The 18,758-nt window shown below is 43.4% G+C and overlaps 2 protein-coding genes across 2 annotated transcripts; both read right to left on the bottom strand.

Annotated features, from left to right (window-relative positions):
- Window positions 1–1,934: 1,934 nt before the first annotated feature.
- Window positions 1,935–6,516, bottom strand: LOC121743153 (LRR receptor-like serine/threonine-protein kinase GHR1). The gene is made up of 3 exons (XM_042136371.1): window positions 4,653–6,516; window positions 2,886–4,424; window positions 1,935–2,632 (listed from the first exon to the last, which is right to left on the bottom strand). Exons 1-3 carry the CDS (start codon window positions 5,713–5,715, stop codon window positions 2,049–2,051), a joined length of 3,186 nt encoding a protein of 1,061 aa, XP_041992305.1. The 5' UTR covers window positions 5,716–6,516; the 3' UTR covers window positions 1,935–2,048.
- A 6,775-nt stretch (window positions 6,517–13,291) lies between these two features.
- LOC121745411 (probable receptor-like protein kinase At1g30570) lies at window positions 13,292–16,839 on the bottom strand. The gene is made up of 2 exons (XM_042139303.1): window positions 16,486–16,839; window positions 13,292–16,370 (listed from the first exon to the last, which is right to left on the bottom strand). The coding sequence occupies exon 2, from the start codon at window positions 16,302–16,304 to the stop codon at window positions 13,692–13,694; it is 2,613 nt and encodes an 870-aa protein (XP_041995237.1). The 5' UTR covers window positions 16,305–16,370; window positions 16,486–16,839; the 3' UTR covers window positions 13,292–13,691.
- Between the last annotated feature and the right edge of the window lie 1,919 nt (window positions 16,840–18,758).

Genomic DNA, 18,758 nt, shown 5'->3' with positions numbered 1-18,758 from the left:
TCTTTTTGGGAAGAGCAAACACATAGAGAGCACAAAGAGAGAGAGACCACTTTTGCTCTATGACAGCAAATTTGCAGTCAATCCATTTCTCGAGATGATGAATATTTTACTCCTAACTAAGAGCATCCGCAATGGGCGGACAATGGCACGCCCGATGGCGCGCATCTTCCGCGCCATCCATCGTCCGCACCCATTGCGGGTGCGCGCCATAGGGCACGGACGATAGTCGCGCCCTATACTTCGGTCGCGGAGGATAGCGCGGACGATGGCCATCGTCCACGCCATCGTCCGCCCCATTGTGGAGGTCGCGGACGATCGACCGCGGACGATGGCCATCGTCCACGCCATCGTCCGCCCCATTGTGGAGGTCGCGGACGATGGCACGCGGTTTCGTTTTTTTATAAATACCGTTCATTTGTAACATTTCATTTCACGCGATTTCATTTTCGAAACTTACATTTACATAATTACTACGAAATTGATTCAAGCCCCAATAGTCCTACGTTTAGCGCAGGGGCGCATTGGCCGGGTACAGAACCTGGCGATTATCGTTCGTTCGACACCAACACCAATTACGATCCCGATTTCAGTACGGAATCGTATAGGTTGTCTGACATGGAGCCGTCTCCGCACCGCCCAACCGCAGCGGCCGATCCCGACCCCGCCGCGACCGCTTCCGCCCCAGCCAGAAAGAAGCGGAACCGGCAGCGGGCGCAGAAGTTGCCGCCTCCCGGTGATTGCGATGAGTACGCCCCCGGCCGTACGAACTACAACGACGACGAAACTCTCACATTGGCCCGGTGTTGGGTAGATATATCGGAAGATCCGATATTCGCAAACAACCAGCGACAGATCGCGTACTGGGAACGCATCGCGGACCTCTAATATTCGGTCAAGCCGCCGACCGCGTACAAGCGCAAGCGTGAGCAACTCCGCAAGCACTGAGATCAAGTCAAGAAGCAAGTGAACTTGTACGCGGCGGAGTTCGAGAAGTTCACGCGGTCACAAGTGAACGGCGAGAGCACGAGTGACGTGCGCACTAAAGCGATGTTGTCGTACCGGTCGATGTTCGGCGATTTCAAGCACGAGGCCATCTGGGCGCTCTTGAGGGAGAAGCAGAAGTTCCAAGGTAGAATTCTGCACACTGGTGCGACGAAGAGGACGAAGGTCAGCGAAGTTGGTGACTACACGAGCAGCGGCAGCGGCAGTCACCCGGTTGACCTCAACCGGACGTACGTGGATGAAGGGAGTTCCGGCACACCGGTGTCCTTCCGGCGTCAAGGCTGCGAAGGCCAAGGGGAAGGCGACCGCGACCTCATCGTCGACTGCTGCAACCCAAGCTCCGGTCCCGATAGAGCTCCCGACGCAGACGGCCACCGCGTTTGAGTCGTTAGCAACAACGTCGATGGCAAGGACGATGTTGCAGACGCACAGGGCCCTCAAGAAGTGTACCGACCCCGACGAAGCCGAATATCTCCGGGCGTTACTCGATGAGCTGCGCCGGAAGTTGGGAATTGGTCCGACTTAGTTTTTTTTTTTTTTATTAGTTCAATGATGTAACTTTTTTTTATTAAAACTTCGCCGTTTGTTATTTAGACCGTTTTTTATTTACTCGTTACTTGTTATTTGAAAACAATTTAATTAATTAAACAAAACAATAAAATGATGATGTGGCGCGCCATAGGGCGCACCTTAGGGCGCGCTTTAGGGCGCCCCACTGCAGGTGGGGAGGTAGGAGGATAAAACTGCTGACGTGACACGCCATAGGGCACGTCTTAGGGCGCCCCATTGCTAATGCTCTAATGGACTCTTATTTTCCTGCCCAAACTGCTTTAAGTGGCATTTCTGTTAATATCTCCACAACTACCACTTTATATAGTTATAGATTATAGATTGTTGCAAAAAAGAAAAAAGAAAAAAAAACAAAACAAAAATAACAAACTTTATACTTCGACTACTCAAAAGCAAAAAAAAGGGAGGTGAAAATGAGATATTTCATCCCCACTTCATATCTTGATCTTCTTCACTAAGACAAAATCTAACCAAACCTAAATGGACGATAGATCTTCATACACATTCTTGATCCCCGGCCTCTCCGACACCGATCGGATGCACCGGAGGGCGATCCCGAGCACCTCCTTCATCCCTTTATCAGCTGCAGGGACGCTCATCTCCGCCACCAACGCTGCATCGAAGCACTCTGCTCCTCGCCCTTCCGCCACCTTAAACCGCACCCAATCCGACAGCCCGACTCCTCCATCTGCACCCGAGACGACATCGCCAGCACATTTCCCGGTTAGGAGTTCCAGCATTATGACTCCGAATGCATAGACATCTGATTTGAACGACGGGAGGGGCTTCTTGGACGCGATCAGCTCTGGCGCGCGGTAGCCTAGAACACCAGCGTCGAGGATCTGTTCGATGGTGCCCGATTGGGTCATGAGACGGTGCAGGCAGTAGTCGGCCACTCTGGCGTTGAGGTCGGGCCCTTCGAGTAGTACATTTGCTGCTTTGAGGTTTCCGTGAGGCACAGCTCGGTCGAAATGGAGATAGTTTAGGCCACGTGCAACGTCTACTGCGATCTTGAGCCTCTGTGCCCACGTTAAGGGCGGCCCCTTCCTCCCCGGTCGATCTGCAAATAGTAGATTCGTTGAAAACGTAGCACAGTCGGAACCACAAACACAACATAACTACTTTCCATTGTACATAAACAGCAAGCAAATGCCCAAGAATCTATACTTAAAATGTGATTATTTTGACTAAGAATTATAGATGTGACAAATCATGCAAAGGAAAATCAAGCCATCTACATCAACCAAGACAACATTGTAAGCAAAGTAGCAAACGAAAAACGTAATTGTCTTAAAATTGAGGCTAGGAATTACCGTATAGAAAGCTCGCGAGGCCACCGGGCGATATGTAGTCGGACAGTATGAGCTTCTCATGTTGTGTAGGCCCCCAGTAGTAGCCTCTGAGCCCTACCACATTTGGATGTCTGATGTTGGAAAACTTCTTTGCTTCTTTAGCAAATTCTTTCCTCTGCTTAGCAACTCCTTCCCTCAGCCACTTCACGGTCAAGAACAGCCCGTTCTCCAGAGTCGCTCTGTACGACGTCCCGTGGCTGCTCCGTCCAAGGACTTCGGCTGGGGCTCGTGACAGCTCCTCAGCAGTGAACGAGATAGTGTCGTCTAGAAAATACAGCTCGCCTGCCAGCCGGTCGGGAGATTTGACATCTAATCTCGAGAGGCTATCTATAGTATATGAATCGCCAGATTCAGGCGACCACGAGAAGTGGCCTGTCTTCGATGGGGAGAAACCGGTTACTGCAGCCAGTTTCTCTTCAGGGTCAATTATCTCCGATGACAACCCTTTTCTCGACCTCACTAGATCCTCGGCTGAAACAGTCAAGCCACTAGCACGGTCCCTGCCACCGATGCTAGATGGATAAGTTGAAGGGCGGCTGGCGTCTTTGGTGGTGACAACAGGCAACGGCCTCTTGGATTTCCGCTTGTGACAGATAAAAACGACGAGTAGGATCAGAATGATCAAAGCAGCCACACACGAAACTACTATTGCCACGATAACAATAGTTCTCATATGATTATTACTCGAGTTTCCAGCTTGGCCTTGCCTTGATCCCGGAGGAGGATTAGGGAATTGCAAGTCGGAGTTGCCAGGGTAGAACGAAGACGTAGGGAACCTCCTCAGATTATCAGGGACAACACCAGAGAGATTATTATACGAAGCATTGAAGCTTTGGAGACTATCAGCCAAATTCTCTGGCAGATGCCCGGTGAAATGATTCCCGGATATGTCCAGCGAGTTTAAGTTTGTGAGATTACCAAACGAACTAGGTAGAGACCCCGAGAAATTGTTTCTACTGACATTGAGCGTTTGAAGTCCAGTGAACGAACCGAATCCATCAGGAAACTCACCGCTAAGCTCATTGTCAGCAAGATCAATCACAAGAAGATTTGTAATGTTAGTGAGAGGCAAGAACTCAATACTCCCAGAGAAGGCATTGCTCTGCAGATGAAGTTCCTTGAGAGTCTCCGACGTTAAAAGAGAAGCTAAAAGAGGTCCGTCTAATCCATTGAAGCTGAGATCGAGAGTGGTGAGCTTCGGAAACAACGAGATGGCTCTAGGAAGAGAACCATTCAGGGAATTGTGGGAGAGGTTGAGGTGATTCAGACGCAGAAACTGAGCCGTCGCCTCTGGAATAGGCCCTGTCAATTGGTTCTGGCTTAGATCAAGGAACTCGACATTCCCCCATTTAACCAACCTAGTCAAATTTCCTTGAAAGTTGTTTCTTGACACGTCGATCACAGCACAGCTTCCCGTCAGCAGAGGAAGCTCACCGGAGAGCTGATTAGACGACAGGTTAAGAGTGTGCAACGTCGTCGAAGTAATCATACTTATAGGCCCTGTCAAGTAAAACAAGGTGTTAGCAATAGCTTTTGCATCCCATCACAAGTTAATAAGAGCATAAATAGTTACTAAAACAAGAGAATCAAACACTAAACATCACATCATAATTCAATGGCATTCCTAACAACAATCAACACTAGAAATTCATACACAAAATTATGAAAATAAGATCAAATTCACAGTTTCTAAAAGTAAAAAAGACAAGTTATGAGTAGACAATATACCTGTAAGGTTATTCCCACTTAGGTCCAGCTCAGTTAGGACCAAAGAGTCTCCTTTCAGAAGGTTGTTCGGTACAGGGCCAGTGAACTTGTTGTTGCCAAGTCTCAAGACTTCGAGATCATAAACGAAATTGAAGCCAGGCAATTCCCCAAACAGCTGATTGTAGCTCAAATCCAAGACCTTCAAGCTCCCAAAAGCTTGCGCTTCGCCACCACCAACGAGCGATCCCACAATCTGGTTGTGGCTGAGATTCAAATGCTTTAGAGATGGAGAAACTCCTCCTAGAAACTTCTTCTGATCCTCTGCAACATTAACTAGCAAATTCCCACTAAGATCAACATGACTAGCTGTAGTGAGCAGCAGGAACAAAGGATCCACCTTGCCATCGAGCATGTTTCCATGTAAGTCGAGCACATCAAGCTCAGTCATCAGCTCCAAACCCTTCGGGACGCCCTTTGTGAAGCTGTTCAACGACAAATTGAGATACACCAAACCTCCCAACCTCGTCAAAGATGAAGGCAAGGGCCCAGAGAGGGAATTCCGGCTCATGTCCAGAGACCTAATCGAGGCAAGACCGGATATTGAGTCCGGAATCGCACCAGAGAAGTTATTTCCAGCCAGTGACAGATTCTTTAGACTAGCAAGGTTACCAATCTCAGATGGCAACGAAGAGGATAACAAATTATTCGAAACATCGAGATACTCGAGGCTCTTGAAGGTGCCTAGGCTTTTTTCTAACTTGCCAGAGATTGAATTGTTTGCAATTGACAGCTTCACTAGCATTGTTAGATTAGAGAACACACTCAAATCCACATCAGCAGATAAGCCTAAATTATCAAGAACAACAGCAGCAACATTACCACCATTACACATGATTCCATTCCAAGAAGAAGGGCAGCCATTGAAATCAATTGACTCATCATTCCATGAGTTCACTACAAAACCAGTTGGATCATGTTTGATTCCTTTCTTGAACTCGAGCAATGCCAAGATGTCTTGAGATGGGAGCTGTCCCAAGCAGGAGAAACAACAAAGACTCACAACAAGAAGCCTAAATATCCTCATTCTAAACCCAAGCAAAACTATCTTGTTATCCACAAATGTACCACAAGATTTGAAATCTAAGGAAATGTACTGTGTTATGCACCAAACAAAATACCCCCAACTGAATTCCACTAAAAATGTGTTCTTTTTTACTGCAACAAACACAATGCCAGAGCTTCACACCACATTTTCAGACCACAACACCTTTCGAAGGAAAAAGACAGCACAAAATGGAGATCTAAACAAAGGAAAGTTCACCGTTCTGTCACCATAGAGGAGTTGGTAATTTTCCTTTTCAAGATTCAAGCTCCTCCTTCCGACCAAAAAAATTGATAGCTCAAAATACAACAATGTACTAAGAAAGACAACAATTTCTCACTTTCTATTGTCGATGTAGCTTTAACAAACCAAAAAGGGTGTTCAAATTATCTCATAACAAAATACTATGGACACGAAACATCAAAAAAGCTTTTGCCTTTTGAAACCCTATAAACGAGAGAAGGAAAAAGATGGGAGTTTTATGCAATTTACACAAGAAAACAACGCACTCCCACTCACTTTCTCTCTCTCCATACACTCTTCTTAATTGGTTATTCACATCCCTTTTTTAAACTTTTAAATCCTTCAACCAACGCAGCTCACAAGTGGGGAAGCGCGCAACACATTAATTATGTTTTGTTCCATCGTTAGAATTATGGGAAATTCTTAGCCCAACTTTTATTTCACTTTCATTATTCTACTTTTTTAGTCTAGCCAGTATTTAATTGTATTAAAACACCCTAATAAATTCAGGCTATAAGCTTTAATTAAGTGGTTATTCTTTAATCAAGAATCTCTGGTAGCAGATAAAAGAAACAGTAAAAAAAACAAAAGCAGCAGAAGAGAGTCAGAAGGGGAAAAAAGGGAAATAGTAGCGGGAAATAAAGTGGGATTAAATGCGTAATTATGCCCGCGAAAAGTGTATTTGAGGAATCTTAGCGTGGTGGACGTCAATGAGATTCATCAAATCTAGTTTTTAAAATTGATTGGGGTCCATTTAATTTCCATGGAAACTGTGCGCTGCTTTGAGCTCATGGAGGAGCAGAGCACCGGAATTCGAAAGTGGTGTTGCAGTAATAGAACAACATTGGGTCCCACCAAATTTAAGCTTTGACTAGGGTTGCATCAGCACTGAGGCGCGCCACGTCATCAGTTTTATCCTACTACCTCTCCATCTATAGTGGGGCGCCCTAAGACGCGCCACATCATCATTTTATTGTTTTGTTTAATTAATTTAAATGTTTTCAAATAACAAGTAACGAGTAAATAAAAAACGTCTAAATAATAAATGGCGACGCATTAATAAAAAAAAGTTACACCATTCAACTTACAAAAAAAACAACTAAGTCGGTGCAATTCCCAACTTCCGACGCAGCTCATCGATTAATGCCCGGAGATATTCGGCTTCATCGGGGTCGGTACACTTCTTGAGGGCCTTGTGCGTCTGCAATAACGTCATCGCCATCGACGATGTTGCCAACGACTCAAACGCGGTGGCCGTCTGGGTCGGGAGCGTTTACGGGAACGAAGATGGGTTTGCAGCGGTCGAGGATGAGGTCGCGGCTGCCTTCCCCTTGGCCTTCGCAGCGTTGACGCCGGGCGGAGGCCGGGAGGACACCGGTGTACCAGAACTCCCTTCATTCACGTACGTCCGGTTGAGGTCAACCGGGTGATTGCCGCTGCCGCTGCTCGTGTAATCACCAGCTTCGGTGGTCTTCGTCCTCTTCGGCGCACCAGTGTGCAGAATTCCACCTTGGAACTTCTGCTTGTCCCTCAAGAGCGCCCAGATGGCCTCGTGCTTGAAGTCGTCGTAGATCGACCGGTACGACAACAGCGCTTTAGCGCGCACGTCGCTCAAGCTCTCGCCACTCCCCTGTGCCCGCGTGAACTTCTCGAACTCCGCCGCGTACAAGTTCACTTGCTTCTTCACTTGATCCCAGTGCTTGCGGAGTTGCTCACGTTTGCGCATGTACGCGGTCGGCGGCTTGGCCTCATTGTAGAGGCCGGCGATGCGCTCCCAGTACGCGTCCTGCCTCTGGTTGTTCGCGAAAATCGGGTCTTCCGATATATCTACCCAACACCGGGCCAAAATAAGGGTTTCGTCGTCGGTGTAGTTCGTACGGCCGGGGGTATACTCATCGCAATTTCCGGGAGGCGGCAGCAATTTCTGCCCCCGCTGCCCGTTCCGCTTCTTTTTGGCTGGGGCGGAAGCGGTCGCGGCGAGTTCGGGATCGGCCGCTGAGGCGTCACGGCGGGAGGGAGCGCTTGGTCGGTTTGGAGACGGCTCCATGTCAGAAAACCCGTACGATTCCGTACTGAAATCGGGATCGTACTAGGTGTCGGCGTCGAACGAACGATATTCACCGGGTTCTGTACCTGGCCAACGCGCCTCTCCGCTAAACATAGGACTATTGAGACTTGAATCCATTTCGTAGTAATTATGTAAATGTAATAAGTTTCGAAAGTAAAATCGTGAAATGAAATTACAAATGAACTCTATTTATAAAAAAACGAAACCGCGTGCCATCGTCCGCGTCGATCGTCCGTGTAGCCCACAGTGGGCCGGACGATGGCGCGGACGATGGCCTATCGTCCGCGGCCATCGTCCGCGTAGGCCGCAATGGGGCGGACGATGGGCATCGTCCGCGCTATACTCCGCGCCCTTAGTATAGGGCGCGACGATCCTCCGCGGCCTATGTCACGCACCCGCAATAGGGCAGACGATGGCGGGCGCGGGCGATGCGCGCCATCGGGCGTGCCATCGTCCGCCCAATTGCGGATGGCCTAAGAGCACCCACAATCGTGCTCTTGCCCACGAGCACGGTTGTGGGCCCGGCGCCACTATTCCTATCTGCTCTTAGGCAATAGCACAACACCCACAGGTGTGCTCTTCCGCAAGGACGAGCACAATTCATTTTAAATAAGAACATTTCCATAACATTAAAATTCATTAAAAAACTGAAATAATATTACAAATTACAAATAAAATAAAAAAGACATAATTAAAATCCTAAAAAATAAAAATTACATAATTAAAATCCTAAAAAATAAAAATTACATAATTAAAATACTAAAAATTAAAAATTACATAATTAAAGCTAAAAATATCCTGTGGAAGACTACTCATTCGGCGGCACTACCCCCAATTGTTTTTGGAGGCCCAATATCATAGCCTCGTGCGATCGAAGTTGCGAGGGGGTCATAGTTGACCTATCGGCCATAGTTGACCTATCGGCCATATTGAGTGGGGGTGGAGGTGGCGCATAGGGAACGGGAAAGAGAGCGGGGTCGGGAGCATCGCCGGATGGAGTCACGGCGCGACGGCGGTTGGCCGCTGCCTTCTTCCTTCCTTGCGGTCGGCGTTGGGAACCGCTCGGGCTGGCGTCGGGGCTACCCAAGTTAGCTCCGGCGAGTTGGCTAACCACGTCTTCGGAGCCGGAGCCGGAGTCGGATAGGGATACCGACCTTGACCATTTGGATGAGGCGCTAGAGGAGGATGTTACGTCTCCCATATACTTCGGATGCGACCGCGTCTCCTGCTAAATGTTGAGATACTTGAACGCCTTGCACTTCATGGATTGGTAGGTCGACATGGCGGAACTGATGATGTCGACCTCGCTCCAGTCGCTCCCCGCCGACCGCTCTTCCTGGAGGTAATACCCCTGGAACTTGTTAATTTCTTCGTTGGCTCGGTAGATGGCGTTGCGCACCATACTCTCATTGCGCTTGATTGTTCCCTCCGGCCGGTTTTCATTGTACCGGTGACAGATGCGCCACCAAAAGTGATCGCCGGATTGGTTCGTGCCAACCTCCGGATCTTCGGAGATTGACAAATACGCCTTGAACAATTGCTCCATCTCTGCCGGTGAGTACGGTATGCGGACACCGCGAGTAGGAGGAGTCGGAGTTTGGGAGGGGGCAGTCGACCTCGCTCTAGGCTCGGGTGTCCACCCGTATCGCCCTTCGGGGGCATCTTAGTCGTCGATTGGGTATGGCCGGTAGCCACCCGGAACGCCCGAACTTTGGGTTTGAGGAGGGGCCGAATATTCCGTTTCTGGACTATGAAACGGTTGTGAACCGAACCAATAGGGGTTCAAACCGTGGGAGCCCGGAGGGTGATCACCTTGGCCGGACATTGTTATGTTGTATGTGTGGAAGAAATGGAGATGAGAGAATGTAGATGAGAATGGAAATTAGATAATGTAAATGAGAGTGGAAATGAGAGAATGTAGATGAGAATGGAAATGAGAGAATGTGGTGTGAATTTCTGGGTGTGAAAGTGATGGTATTTATAGATGAAAATGTGTATTTTGGGGGGGAAATAAAAAATAAAAAGTGGTAGAAAACGGTAAAAAACGGATATATTTTTTTTGGAAAGTGGAAAAATATTTTTTTATTTTTAATTGGTTTTTTTAATTAAAAACCGATTTTTTTAAAAAAATTCAAAGGCAACGGCTATGTCGTTGCCCAATCGCAGGACGCCACGTCACCTGCTCGCTGGCACGGACGTGCTCGATGCATCGAGCAGCGCCGTGCCAGCGGCGGACGAGCTCTTCCGTGCCGCTGGCACGGACGGACGGACGCCGTCCGTCCACCGTTGTAGATGCTCTAATTTGAGAAATTGGGATATTATAGAACCATAGTCTAAAATAGGATTGTAAAACAATAGAGTTTGTATTAGAGTCCTTGTTGAATGTTTATTTGAATTATTGTACTTTTCTTTTTCTTTTTGGAATGTATATTTGTGTTTTTTAATTCAAACTATGTCATTGCTTTTGATAACTGATCAAGCAAAGAAATATACATTTAGTACCAGAAAGTATAAGAGCTTTTATTTTACTCAATTCTTAATATAAATGTCAATTTGATAATATAATGTACTCCCTCAGTTACTTGCTAATAAAGATATTTCTTTTTAGCACGGAGTTTAAGAATAGTGTGTTGAATGGATAGTGAAAAAGTGAGAGAAAATAAAGTACTTAAGAGAGTTAAATAGAGAATAAAGTAAAAAGTATAATTACTTTTTGCCAGAAATAGAAATGATTCAATTAATTTGGAATTTCCCAAAATAGAAAAATGATTCTATTAACATGGAACTGAGGGAGTATATGTCAAATAATAGTATTTTTCATATTTTGTAATTTATATTGTTCAATTACTCCCTTCGTTTATCAAATTTTGTCGCATTTTGACCGGGACACGGATTTTTAAAAATGTAATAAAAGTGAGTTGAAGAAATTAGTAAATGAGGATCTTATATATAGGGATGTATTCATAGGGATGTATTCAGATTAATGTGTAAAAAAGTGTTAAAAAGGAAAACTAATTTCATCCATTGATTAGCTGTGATCTGATGGTTGATATGGAAGCCACGTGGCATTTAAAAATTAATAAAATAATCAAAAAGGGTAAAAATGGTAAAGCACAATTGTACATGATTTCGCTACATGATGTAATTATTTTTGTACATCATGTTCTATTAGTATATGATGTTAATGTATGAAAATTGTATTTTAATGTACAAGTCTCATCCATTAATGTACGATATACCCATGATAATGTAGCATCATATGAATTTGTGGATGGAAGCTATAATATATAGCATCCACAAATTCACAAATTCATGAGATGGAAAGTAATGTACGATATACCCATGATAATGTAGCATCGTATAAAATTGTGAATTGAAGCTATACTATATAGCATCCACAAATTCATGAGACAGAAAGTAATGTACGAATACCCATGATAATGTACGATATACCCATGATAATGTACGATACCCATGATAATGTAACATCGTATGAATTTGTGATTTGAAGATATACTATATAGCATCCACAAATTCACAAATTCATGAGACGGAAAGTAATGTACGATATACCCAGGATAATGTAGCATCGTATGAATTTGTGAATTGAAGCTATACTATATAGCATCCACAAATTCACAAGTTCATGAGACGGAAAGTAATGTACGATATACCCATGATAATGTACGATATACTCAGGATAATATAGCATCGTATGAATTCTCTTAGGGTCGAGAGTTAACATTATTCAACAAGGGTTTAGTAGCCCATGGGGCTAGGGTATAGTACCATCATATTAACATAACGTTCACTAACCGGAGGAAGTTAGATCCAGCCCCCTAGAGTTAACTTATCCATAGGGCTAGGGTATAGTATCCACAAGATTACCCTAGTGAACGTTGTTTTACTGAGTCGGTACTACACCCTAGCCTCATGGATTGTTAAACCCTTAGGGAATGGATATAACTTTCGTCACTCATTCAAAAAATTATAATCTACATTACGTAGAAGGGGCATATACATTAAAACGCATTAATATTACATTAAGAACACATTAATATATACATTTAGTTAATGTACTAATCCATATAAATGATGTAACAGTAATATATCCAAATTGCCCTTTAATGTACGAAAATGGTATAATAATGTACGACGATACTTTTAATCAAAGCCATTAGATTAATAGATTCAAGGGATTATATTAGTCCTATGTTCTATATTTGGGGTGATAAGGAGGATAACGTACCCTTCATATATATATATATATATATACAATTTGTATATATATTAATTTTATAATAAAAAATGTGATAAACTTTTAAGCATGGGCGAGTACAATTTTATGACCATTTTCATGTCCCAAAATATGATGAAAAAAGAACAATTTGAAAGGTGAATTTTTCAGGTAGAGTGCCTTTTGGAGATGTAATAATCGAACATCATTCAGTGATGTAAGTGGTCCCACTGCGCTGTCATGCAAATTCCACCGTCGATTTTTTTAGAAAGTGATTAATTTCAAAGCTAGGATTGGATCTGGGGGTGGGTCCAGGAATGCATGGTATGGGCCCACCAGTGGCCCAACAAACTCCAACACTTACCATAAGTGCACTTTTAAATTTTCAATTAATTTTTTAAAACTTTCTTTTGTACTTGGGAAACGAGAAAAATGATGATTAATTATTCGTTTATTAGTTTTATTTATTGTTCATTTGTTACAAATACTACTCCTTTCGTAAATAAGAGTCTCTGTTCACTTTTATCATAAATATTAATATAATCTCACAATCTACTAACTTATTCTACTCACATTCCACCAACTTTTTTTTCACCCACTTTTCTAAATATTTTTTAAAACTCGTGCCGCCATTAAATGAGACTCATAATGACGGGCGGGTGTACGTTGCAATCAACTTTAACATCCATTGTTATATAAAATTGAAAGATTAGATTTATAGCTTACAATATCATTAGTATATACTACTAACTTGTTTATAGAGCAGTCTATAATCCTAAATTCCTAATAAAAGTAAACGTCCCATTCTTTTTCCCAATAAAAGTAAACAACCCATTCTTTGTGGCATCAGATGAGAGGCTACAAAGAATGTTGTTAATTTCTAGTACTTTTAAATGTTGTTATTTTCTAGTACTCTTGTTTGATACAAATCCCTTTGGCATGGATTCGTGATTGCATAAAACTCAAGACAGCATTAAAAAAATTGGGAGACAATGGTGGCAAGAGGTTCAGATTATAACTGATAAAAATATCCAACTTTGCAACAAATCCTTACAACTCAAACTCACACAAATGGTGTCTGCTATCTGCAGTCACTATAGGAAGATGGCCTGACCTTCCCTCACAACAAAAAGCCGAAACATCATGTAAAAATTCAACAGTTTCAGACATCAAAACAAGAATGAAAGAATTGGGCATCATTAAAAGACTACATAGCAACTAATCTCAGAAAAACAGCCATTCATAAGGAGCTACATACTAACTATGGTGGCTGCCTATGTTGCCACCACCTTCGCCTTCGTCCACTGTTTGCACGTTGCAGATTTTAAACGACGAACCCCCACAGCCTCGAATGCATATGCGCATTCATCCTTATGATGGGATTATATGACAAATCAATCATCATAGTTTTCACCTTCCTTCCTGTTTTAGCATCTGTGAGAATTCATCAGCTCCAACAACCATAGGATCCAACGGATCCCTCGATTCATCGGTCTTTGAGGATGATTCTGCATTCGACTCCACAACAGGCCCATGCCCCGTCTCATCAGTGGTGTGCATACTCTGACCAAGCATTGTTGAGGCGGCCGAGTCTTCTTCACCAGCATTGCTGTGCAACCAAGCGTCTTGCAGCTGCAAGACGTATTCCAAGTGCCACAGGACTTCCCCCATGGTCGGCCGGGACTTCCCCTCGTCCGCAAGGCATTTCTCAGCGATCTCACCAAACTTCATCAGCGATTCCTGTGAGTAGCCGCCTCTCAGCATTGGATCAAGTATTCTCTCGAGTAAATTCTCCCGTTGCCAACGCATGGCCCACTCTGCAAGATTGATCTGCTCCCTAGGCAGCGTTGGATTGATCACGGCTCGTGCACAGACAGCTTCGAATAGGACTACACCAAATGAGTAGACGTCTGATTTCTCAGTCAGCTGCTGCCTTCTGAAGTACTCGGGATCCAGATAACCGAAGCTTCCCTTCACTGCAGTGCTCACGTGTGTGTGCTCCAACGAAGGGCCAGTTTTGGACAGCCCAAAATCAGCCATTTTCGCGACAAAATCCTCATCCAACAAGATGTTGGTCGTCTTCACGTCTCTGTGGATGATGCCTCTGTCCGAACCAGTATGGAGGTAATGTAGCCCTCTCGCGGCACCAATGCAGATCTCTAGACGTTGCCTCCAACTCAACGGGGGCAAGTCGCTCCCAAACAGATGGCTCCTGAAAGTTCCATTAGCCATACACTCATACACCAGGATCATCTCATTCTGTTCATCACAGAATCCAATCAACGAGACTAGATGCCTGTGTCGTAGCTTCGACAGCATCTCAATCTCCGTCTCAAACTCTTTCAATCCCTGCTGAGACTGTGGATTGGCTCGTTTGATTGCTCCAAGAACGCCTTCGCCAATCTCACCTTTGAACACCTTCCCGAATCCCCCCACTCCAATCACAAGACTCTCATCAAAGTTATTTGTTGCTGATCTAATCTCAGCTATCGTGAAACGCCTCCCAGACCGAATAGTCCCATTCTGTCCGCTTGTGTTCTGATAGTTCGTTGATGACCCTTTAGCATTTGCGGTGCTGAATCCGTGTAGGAACAGAGGGCGCCACCCGGGAGGGCCCTTCTTGGTGTCGTTTTCTTCTCTTTTCTTCTTGCAGAACCAAAACACGAGCACCCACGTAGCTGCAAGAATGGCGATTGATGCAATGCCTGCTCCAATGCCAATCCAAAGGATCAAACTTTTTGAAGCTTTTTTCTCATTTACATTGGTATAAGTCTCTACATAGGCGAGATTTCCACTCCGGCTAAGCTTGAATACCTCCAAACCATTCAATATAGCATCGGTCCCAGCAGAACCCGTAGTGGGATCAGGACCTAGCTGTATCCAAAGGGTGCTGCTGCTCGATGACATAGAGTCGAGGTAATCCTCATGATACGGCTTGTTCAACCCTCCAGCTCGCGCGTAGACATCAAAGTTGTCAGCAGCAGTTTTGTTGTCAATGAATATCCTAAACACCCTCTGATTTGCATTGTCGAACACCACTTCACAAAAGTGCAGACGGACCATATACTCAAAATCCGGATGCACCTCCAACTTCCACGACATGTTGAATCGCTTCTCCATGACTCCAGCATTCGTCAACACCCTTACAGACTCATACACCGCGAGAGGAGCCACAACAGTGTCGTTTGGATTGGCATACGTCACATTAGCCTTGGTGTTGGGCACAGTACCAGCATCCGCATTGATCATATAACCCGAATCCATCTCCCAAGTCCTCCACAGAAGCGAATCATGGGAGGGCCTAATAGACGGACCACCAACATTCAACCTATACATAGTCTCCAGCCCTCGTTTCCCCAAGTCCAACGCGCCACCCCCACCATTCCCCCCAACTCTTTTCACCGAATCATCAAACAGCCTATCCCCCACCTCAACAGTCTCAATAGCACTCACAAAACCAAACGACCCCTTTGATGGGACGAAGCTCACAACCACCACATTCGACTCCACAGACAAGAAATACTCCTTCAACAAATAGGTATAGCTAGAGTTGGCTGCTTCAGATCCAGGCAAATTCTGATTCTTATCTGCAATCTCACCGGGAACATTGAACTCCGAAACCAACCTCAAACCATTGGCCTCAACAGAAAAGAAAGACTCATTCACATTGTATCCATCAACAACCAATGGATAGAAATGCAGCCTAAGAAAATAATTCTCATTAGGAACTTGAAAAGTATAGTTCAAACCCTCACTAAAAATCCTGGCCGTTCGATACAACGGCTCGTAGACTCGATCTCCATTGAACACACTACTTGAAGCCTCAATCCCAGCAGGAGAACTAAGGGTGACATTGTTTCCTGCAGCAGCATCACCTGTCCATTTCCTTCCATCCACATTCACACTAGAATTTGTCCCACAATTTATTACAAAAGACAATTTCTGAGCTTCAACAGAGAAAGCAAACATAAACAAAATCAAATGCAGCAACAAGCCTAAACCCCCTCTAAAATACCCCTTCATAGTCCAAACCAATCAAGAATCCCTTTTTCTTCTCGTGTTTCCACCTTTCTTCTCCCCCACAAATCACTACAAGATTAAAAACAAAAAACATATATAAAGTTCAAAATACAAACCAAAATATTGACTTCAAAATCACCAAATTCCCTCTCAAACAGAAACATAAAAAAAAAAAAAGACTTACCTTCAACAAACACAAGCAAAGATAAAGACCATCAAAGGGTGCTGATTCCAACAGCAGCAGAGCAGATCTATGCCAAGAATATGGGTGTTGGGGATTTTCACAAATATTCAATCTTTTTCCCAAAAATGAAACAATTTGCTTTATTCAGCTGAAAATATGAATTTATTGAAAACTATTGCAAGAAGTGGAAGATGTGGGTAGGCTGGAAATAAGGTCACAAATACAGTCTGGCGACATTTTGATGCTTATGTTTAATTTAGGAAAAAAGGGAGCCAAGAATCTTGCATAGGCATATCTGTATATGCAAACTTTATCACAAATAAAGTGTAGGCGGCAGTTTTGTTGCAGGTTGTAACTGATCTTGCATTTATCAGCAGTCATATGTTTTTAATTTTGTGTCAATTTAATAAATTTGTAAATTAATAAATTAAAAATGGGAATTTTTATCTGATTTGAAATTTTGGGGATGAGTGGCTGTTGGTGCCAGAGCATGGGCGGACCCACGTCGACAAAGGGTGGGGCTTTAGCCCTTAATGAATTGTTTTTTAAACATTTTTTTAATAAATTTTTATAATTTATTCCTATTTTATACCTATATTTATATTAAAGCTCTTATTAATCACATAAATTACCTAGAAAAACATTTTCAAACTATATTTTGAAAATATAGCCCTTACTAATGTTTATTTCTGCGTCCGCCCCTGTGCCAGAGCATGGACCTCCATTATTGTCACATGTATGTGTCTGGAAGATAATCAACAGTAAATTTTAATCTAAGGGAAATTTACCAAAGTGGCCTTGGTCTGTGTGATTAAATTAAATACTATAATCTTGTCGTATTGTTTCTCCGTACCAATAGTACCCTCTGTACCTTTCAGACAATATAACGCGGAAATTGTAATAAAAACAGTTGAAATTAGCTGTGATTGCTTGTGGATTTATTTATTTTTCTGGACATAAAATATATAGTGTATATATTTAATTATCTAGTGTTATATTTTGATGTCTAAGCTGAAGACATGGAAATTTATTCGTTTCTTTGTAAGTTATTTTATTTTATGTTATTTCAGCAATGTCGAAGAGTTGTCAATATTATTTTATTTTAACTATTAATTTTATTTTTAAAATGCAACCTATTTAAATCTCATATACTTCATCTTGTGGATTGGCTTTTTTGTAAGCGATGAAGCTAAAAAGAAAATGTCTTTAAGAGATTTTGGCTTGAAGTTGAAAGGTCATATGAACTAGATTATGTTAATTAAATTATAATAATAATTAAATAATGTAATTTATATAAGAAAAAAATAGCTTATTTGTTCAGGACATCTGCGGTGATTAAATTATATAGTAGGAGTAGTACATATTTATTATAATTATAGATAGAGAAACTAGGAGCATCCACTACGCTGTCCCCCACCGTTCCTCCACCGTCCCTTAAACTACTATTTGAGGGCCCCACTGTACTTTATTCCTCCATCCCTTAACTAATGGACGAAACCTGCAACGCTCCGTCCCTTAACCGTCCCTTAAATTACTATTCATTAAATTTCTTTTTTTTTCAACCCAATTCAATTAAAACAAACACACTTTATTAAAATTAAAACAACATTAAAATTCAAAAAAATAGAAAATGGACATAATTAGAATCCTAAAAAAATAAAGTGGAGGCGGCGCGGCTTCCTCCGCCTGTCGGCGTCGATCTTCTTCAAGTGATTGTTCCATTAATTGACGCATTTGCTCAAAAGGATCCATTTGTTTGAGTTGATTTAAGATGAAATCGGAGTGGTTATAGAGAGGATTTGAGAGAAATAGATGTGTGTTTGTGTGTGAAATGAGTATGAAATATGATTATTTATAGAGTAAATAAATCAAAAAAAAATTTAAAAAAAGAAAATAAAAAATTAACGGTAACATTACCGTTTGAAAAATAAAATTTTTTATTAAAATTCGAATTAAAAAAAAACGAATTATTGCGTCATCCGTGACGACGCCGACTCGCGGGCCAGCGAGTGGGCGTCACGCATGCATCGGGGGCGCGTGTCGGGACGGCGCATCCCTTGTCTCGCGGCTACGGGCTACGGGACGGGCTGGGGACGGGCTCGGTACGAGACGAACGTTGCAACGCGTCCCGCGGCGGAACCGTCCCTCCAGGATGGAACGCGAGCCGCGCGCGAGACGCGTAGTGGATGCTCTAATTCTCTTGACACAATAAAAAGTTATATGAAGATTTTCTAGTTTATTTGTATAACTGGGACTTTTATTTTTGTAACCCA

The sequence above is a fragment of the Salvia splendens genome, chromosome 8 (assembly GCF_004379255.2).
Source record: "Salvia splendens isolate huo1 chromosome 8, SspV2, whole genome shotgun sequence".
In the NCBI taxonomy this organism is placed as follows: Eukaryota; Viridiplantae; Streptophyta; class Magnoliopsida; order Lamiales; family Lamiaceae; genus Salvia; species Salvia splendens.
Note: the sequence above shows the minus strand (reverse complement) of the source record. Positions and strands in the feature narration are given on the sequence as shown.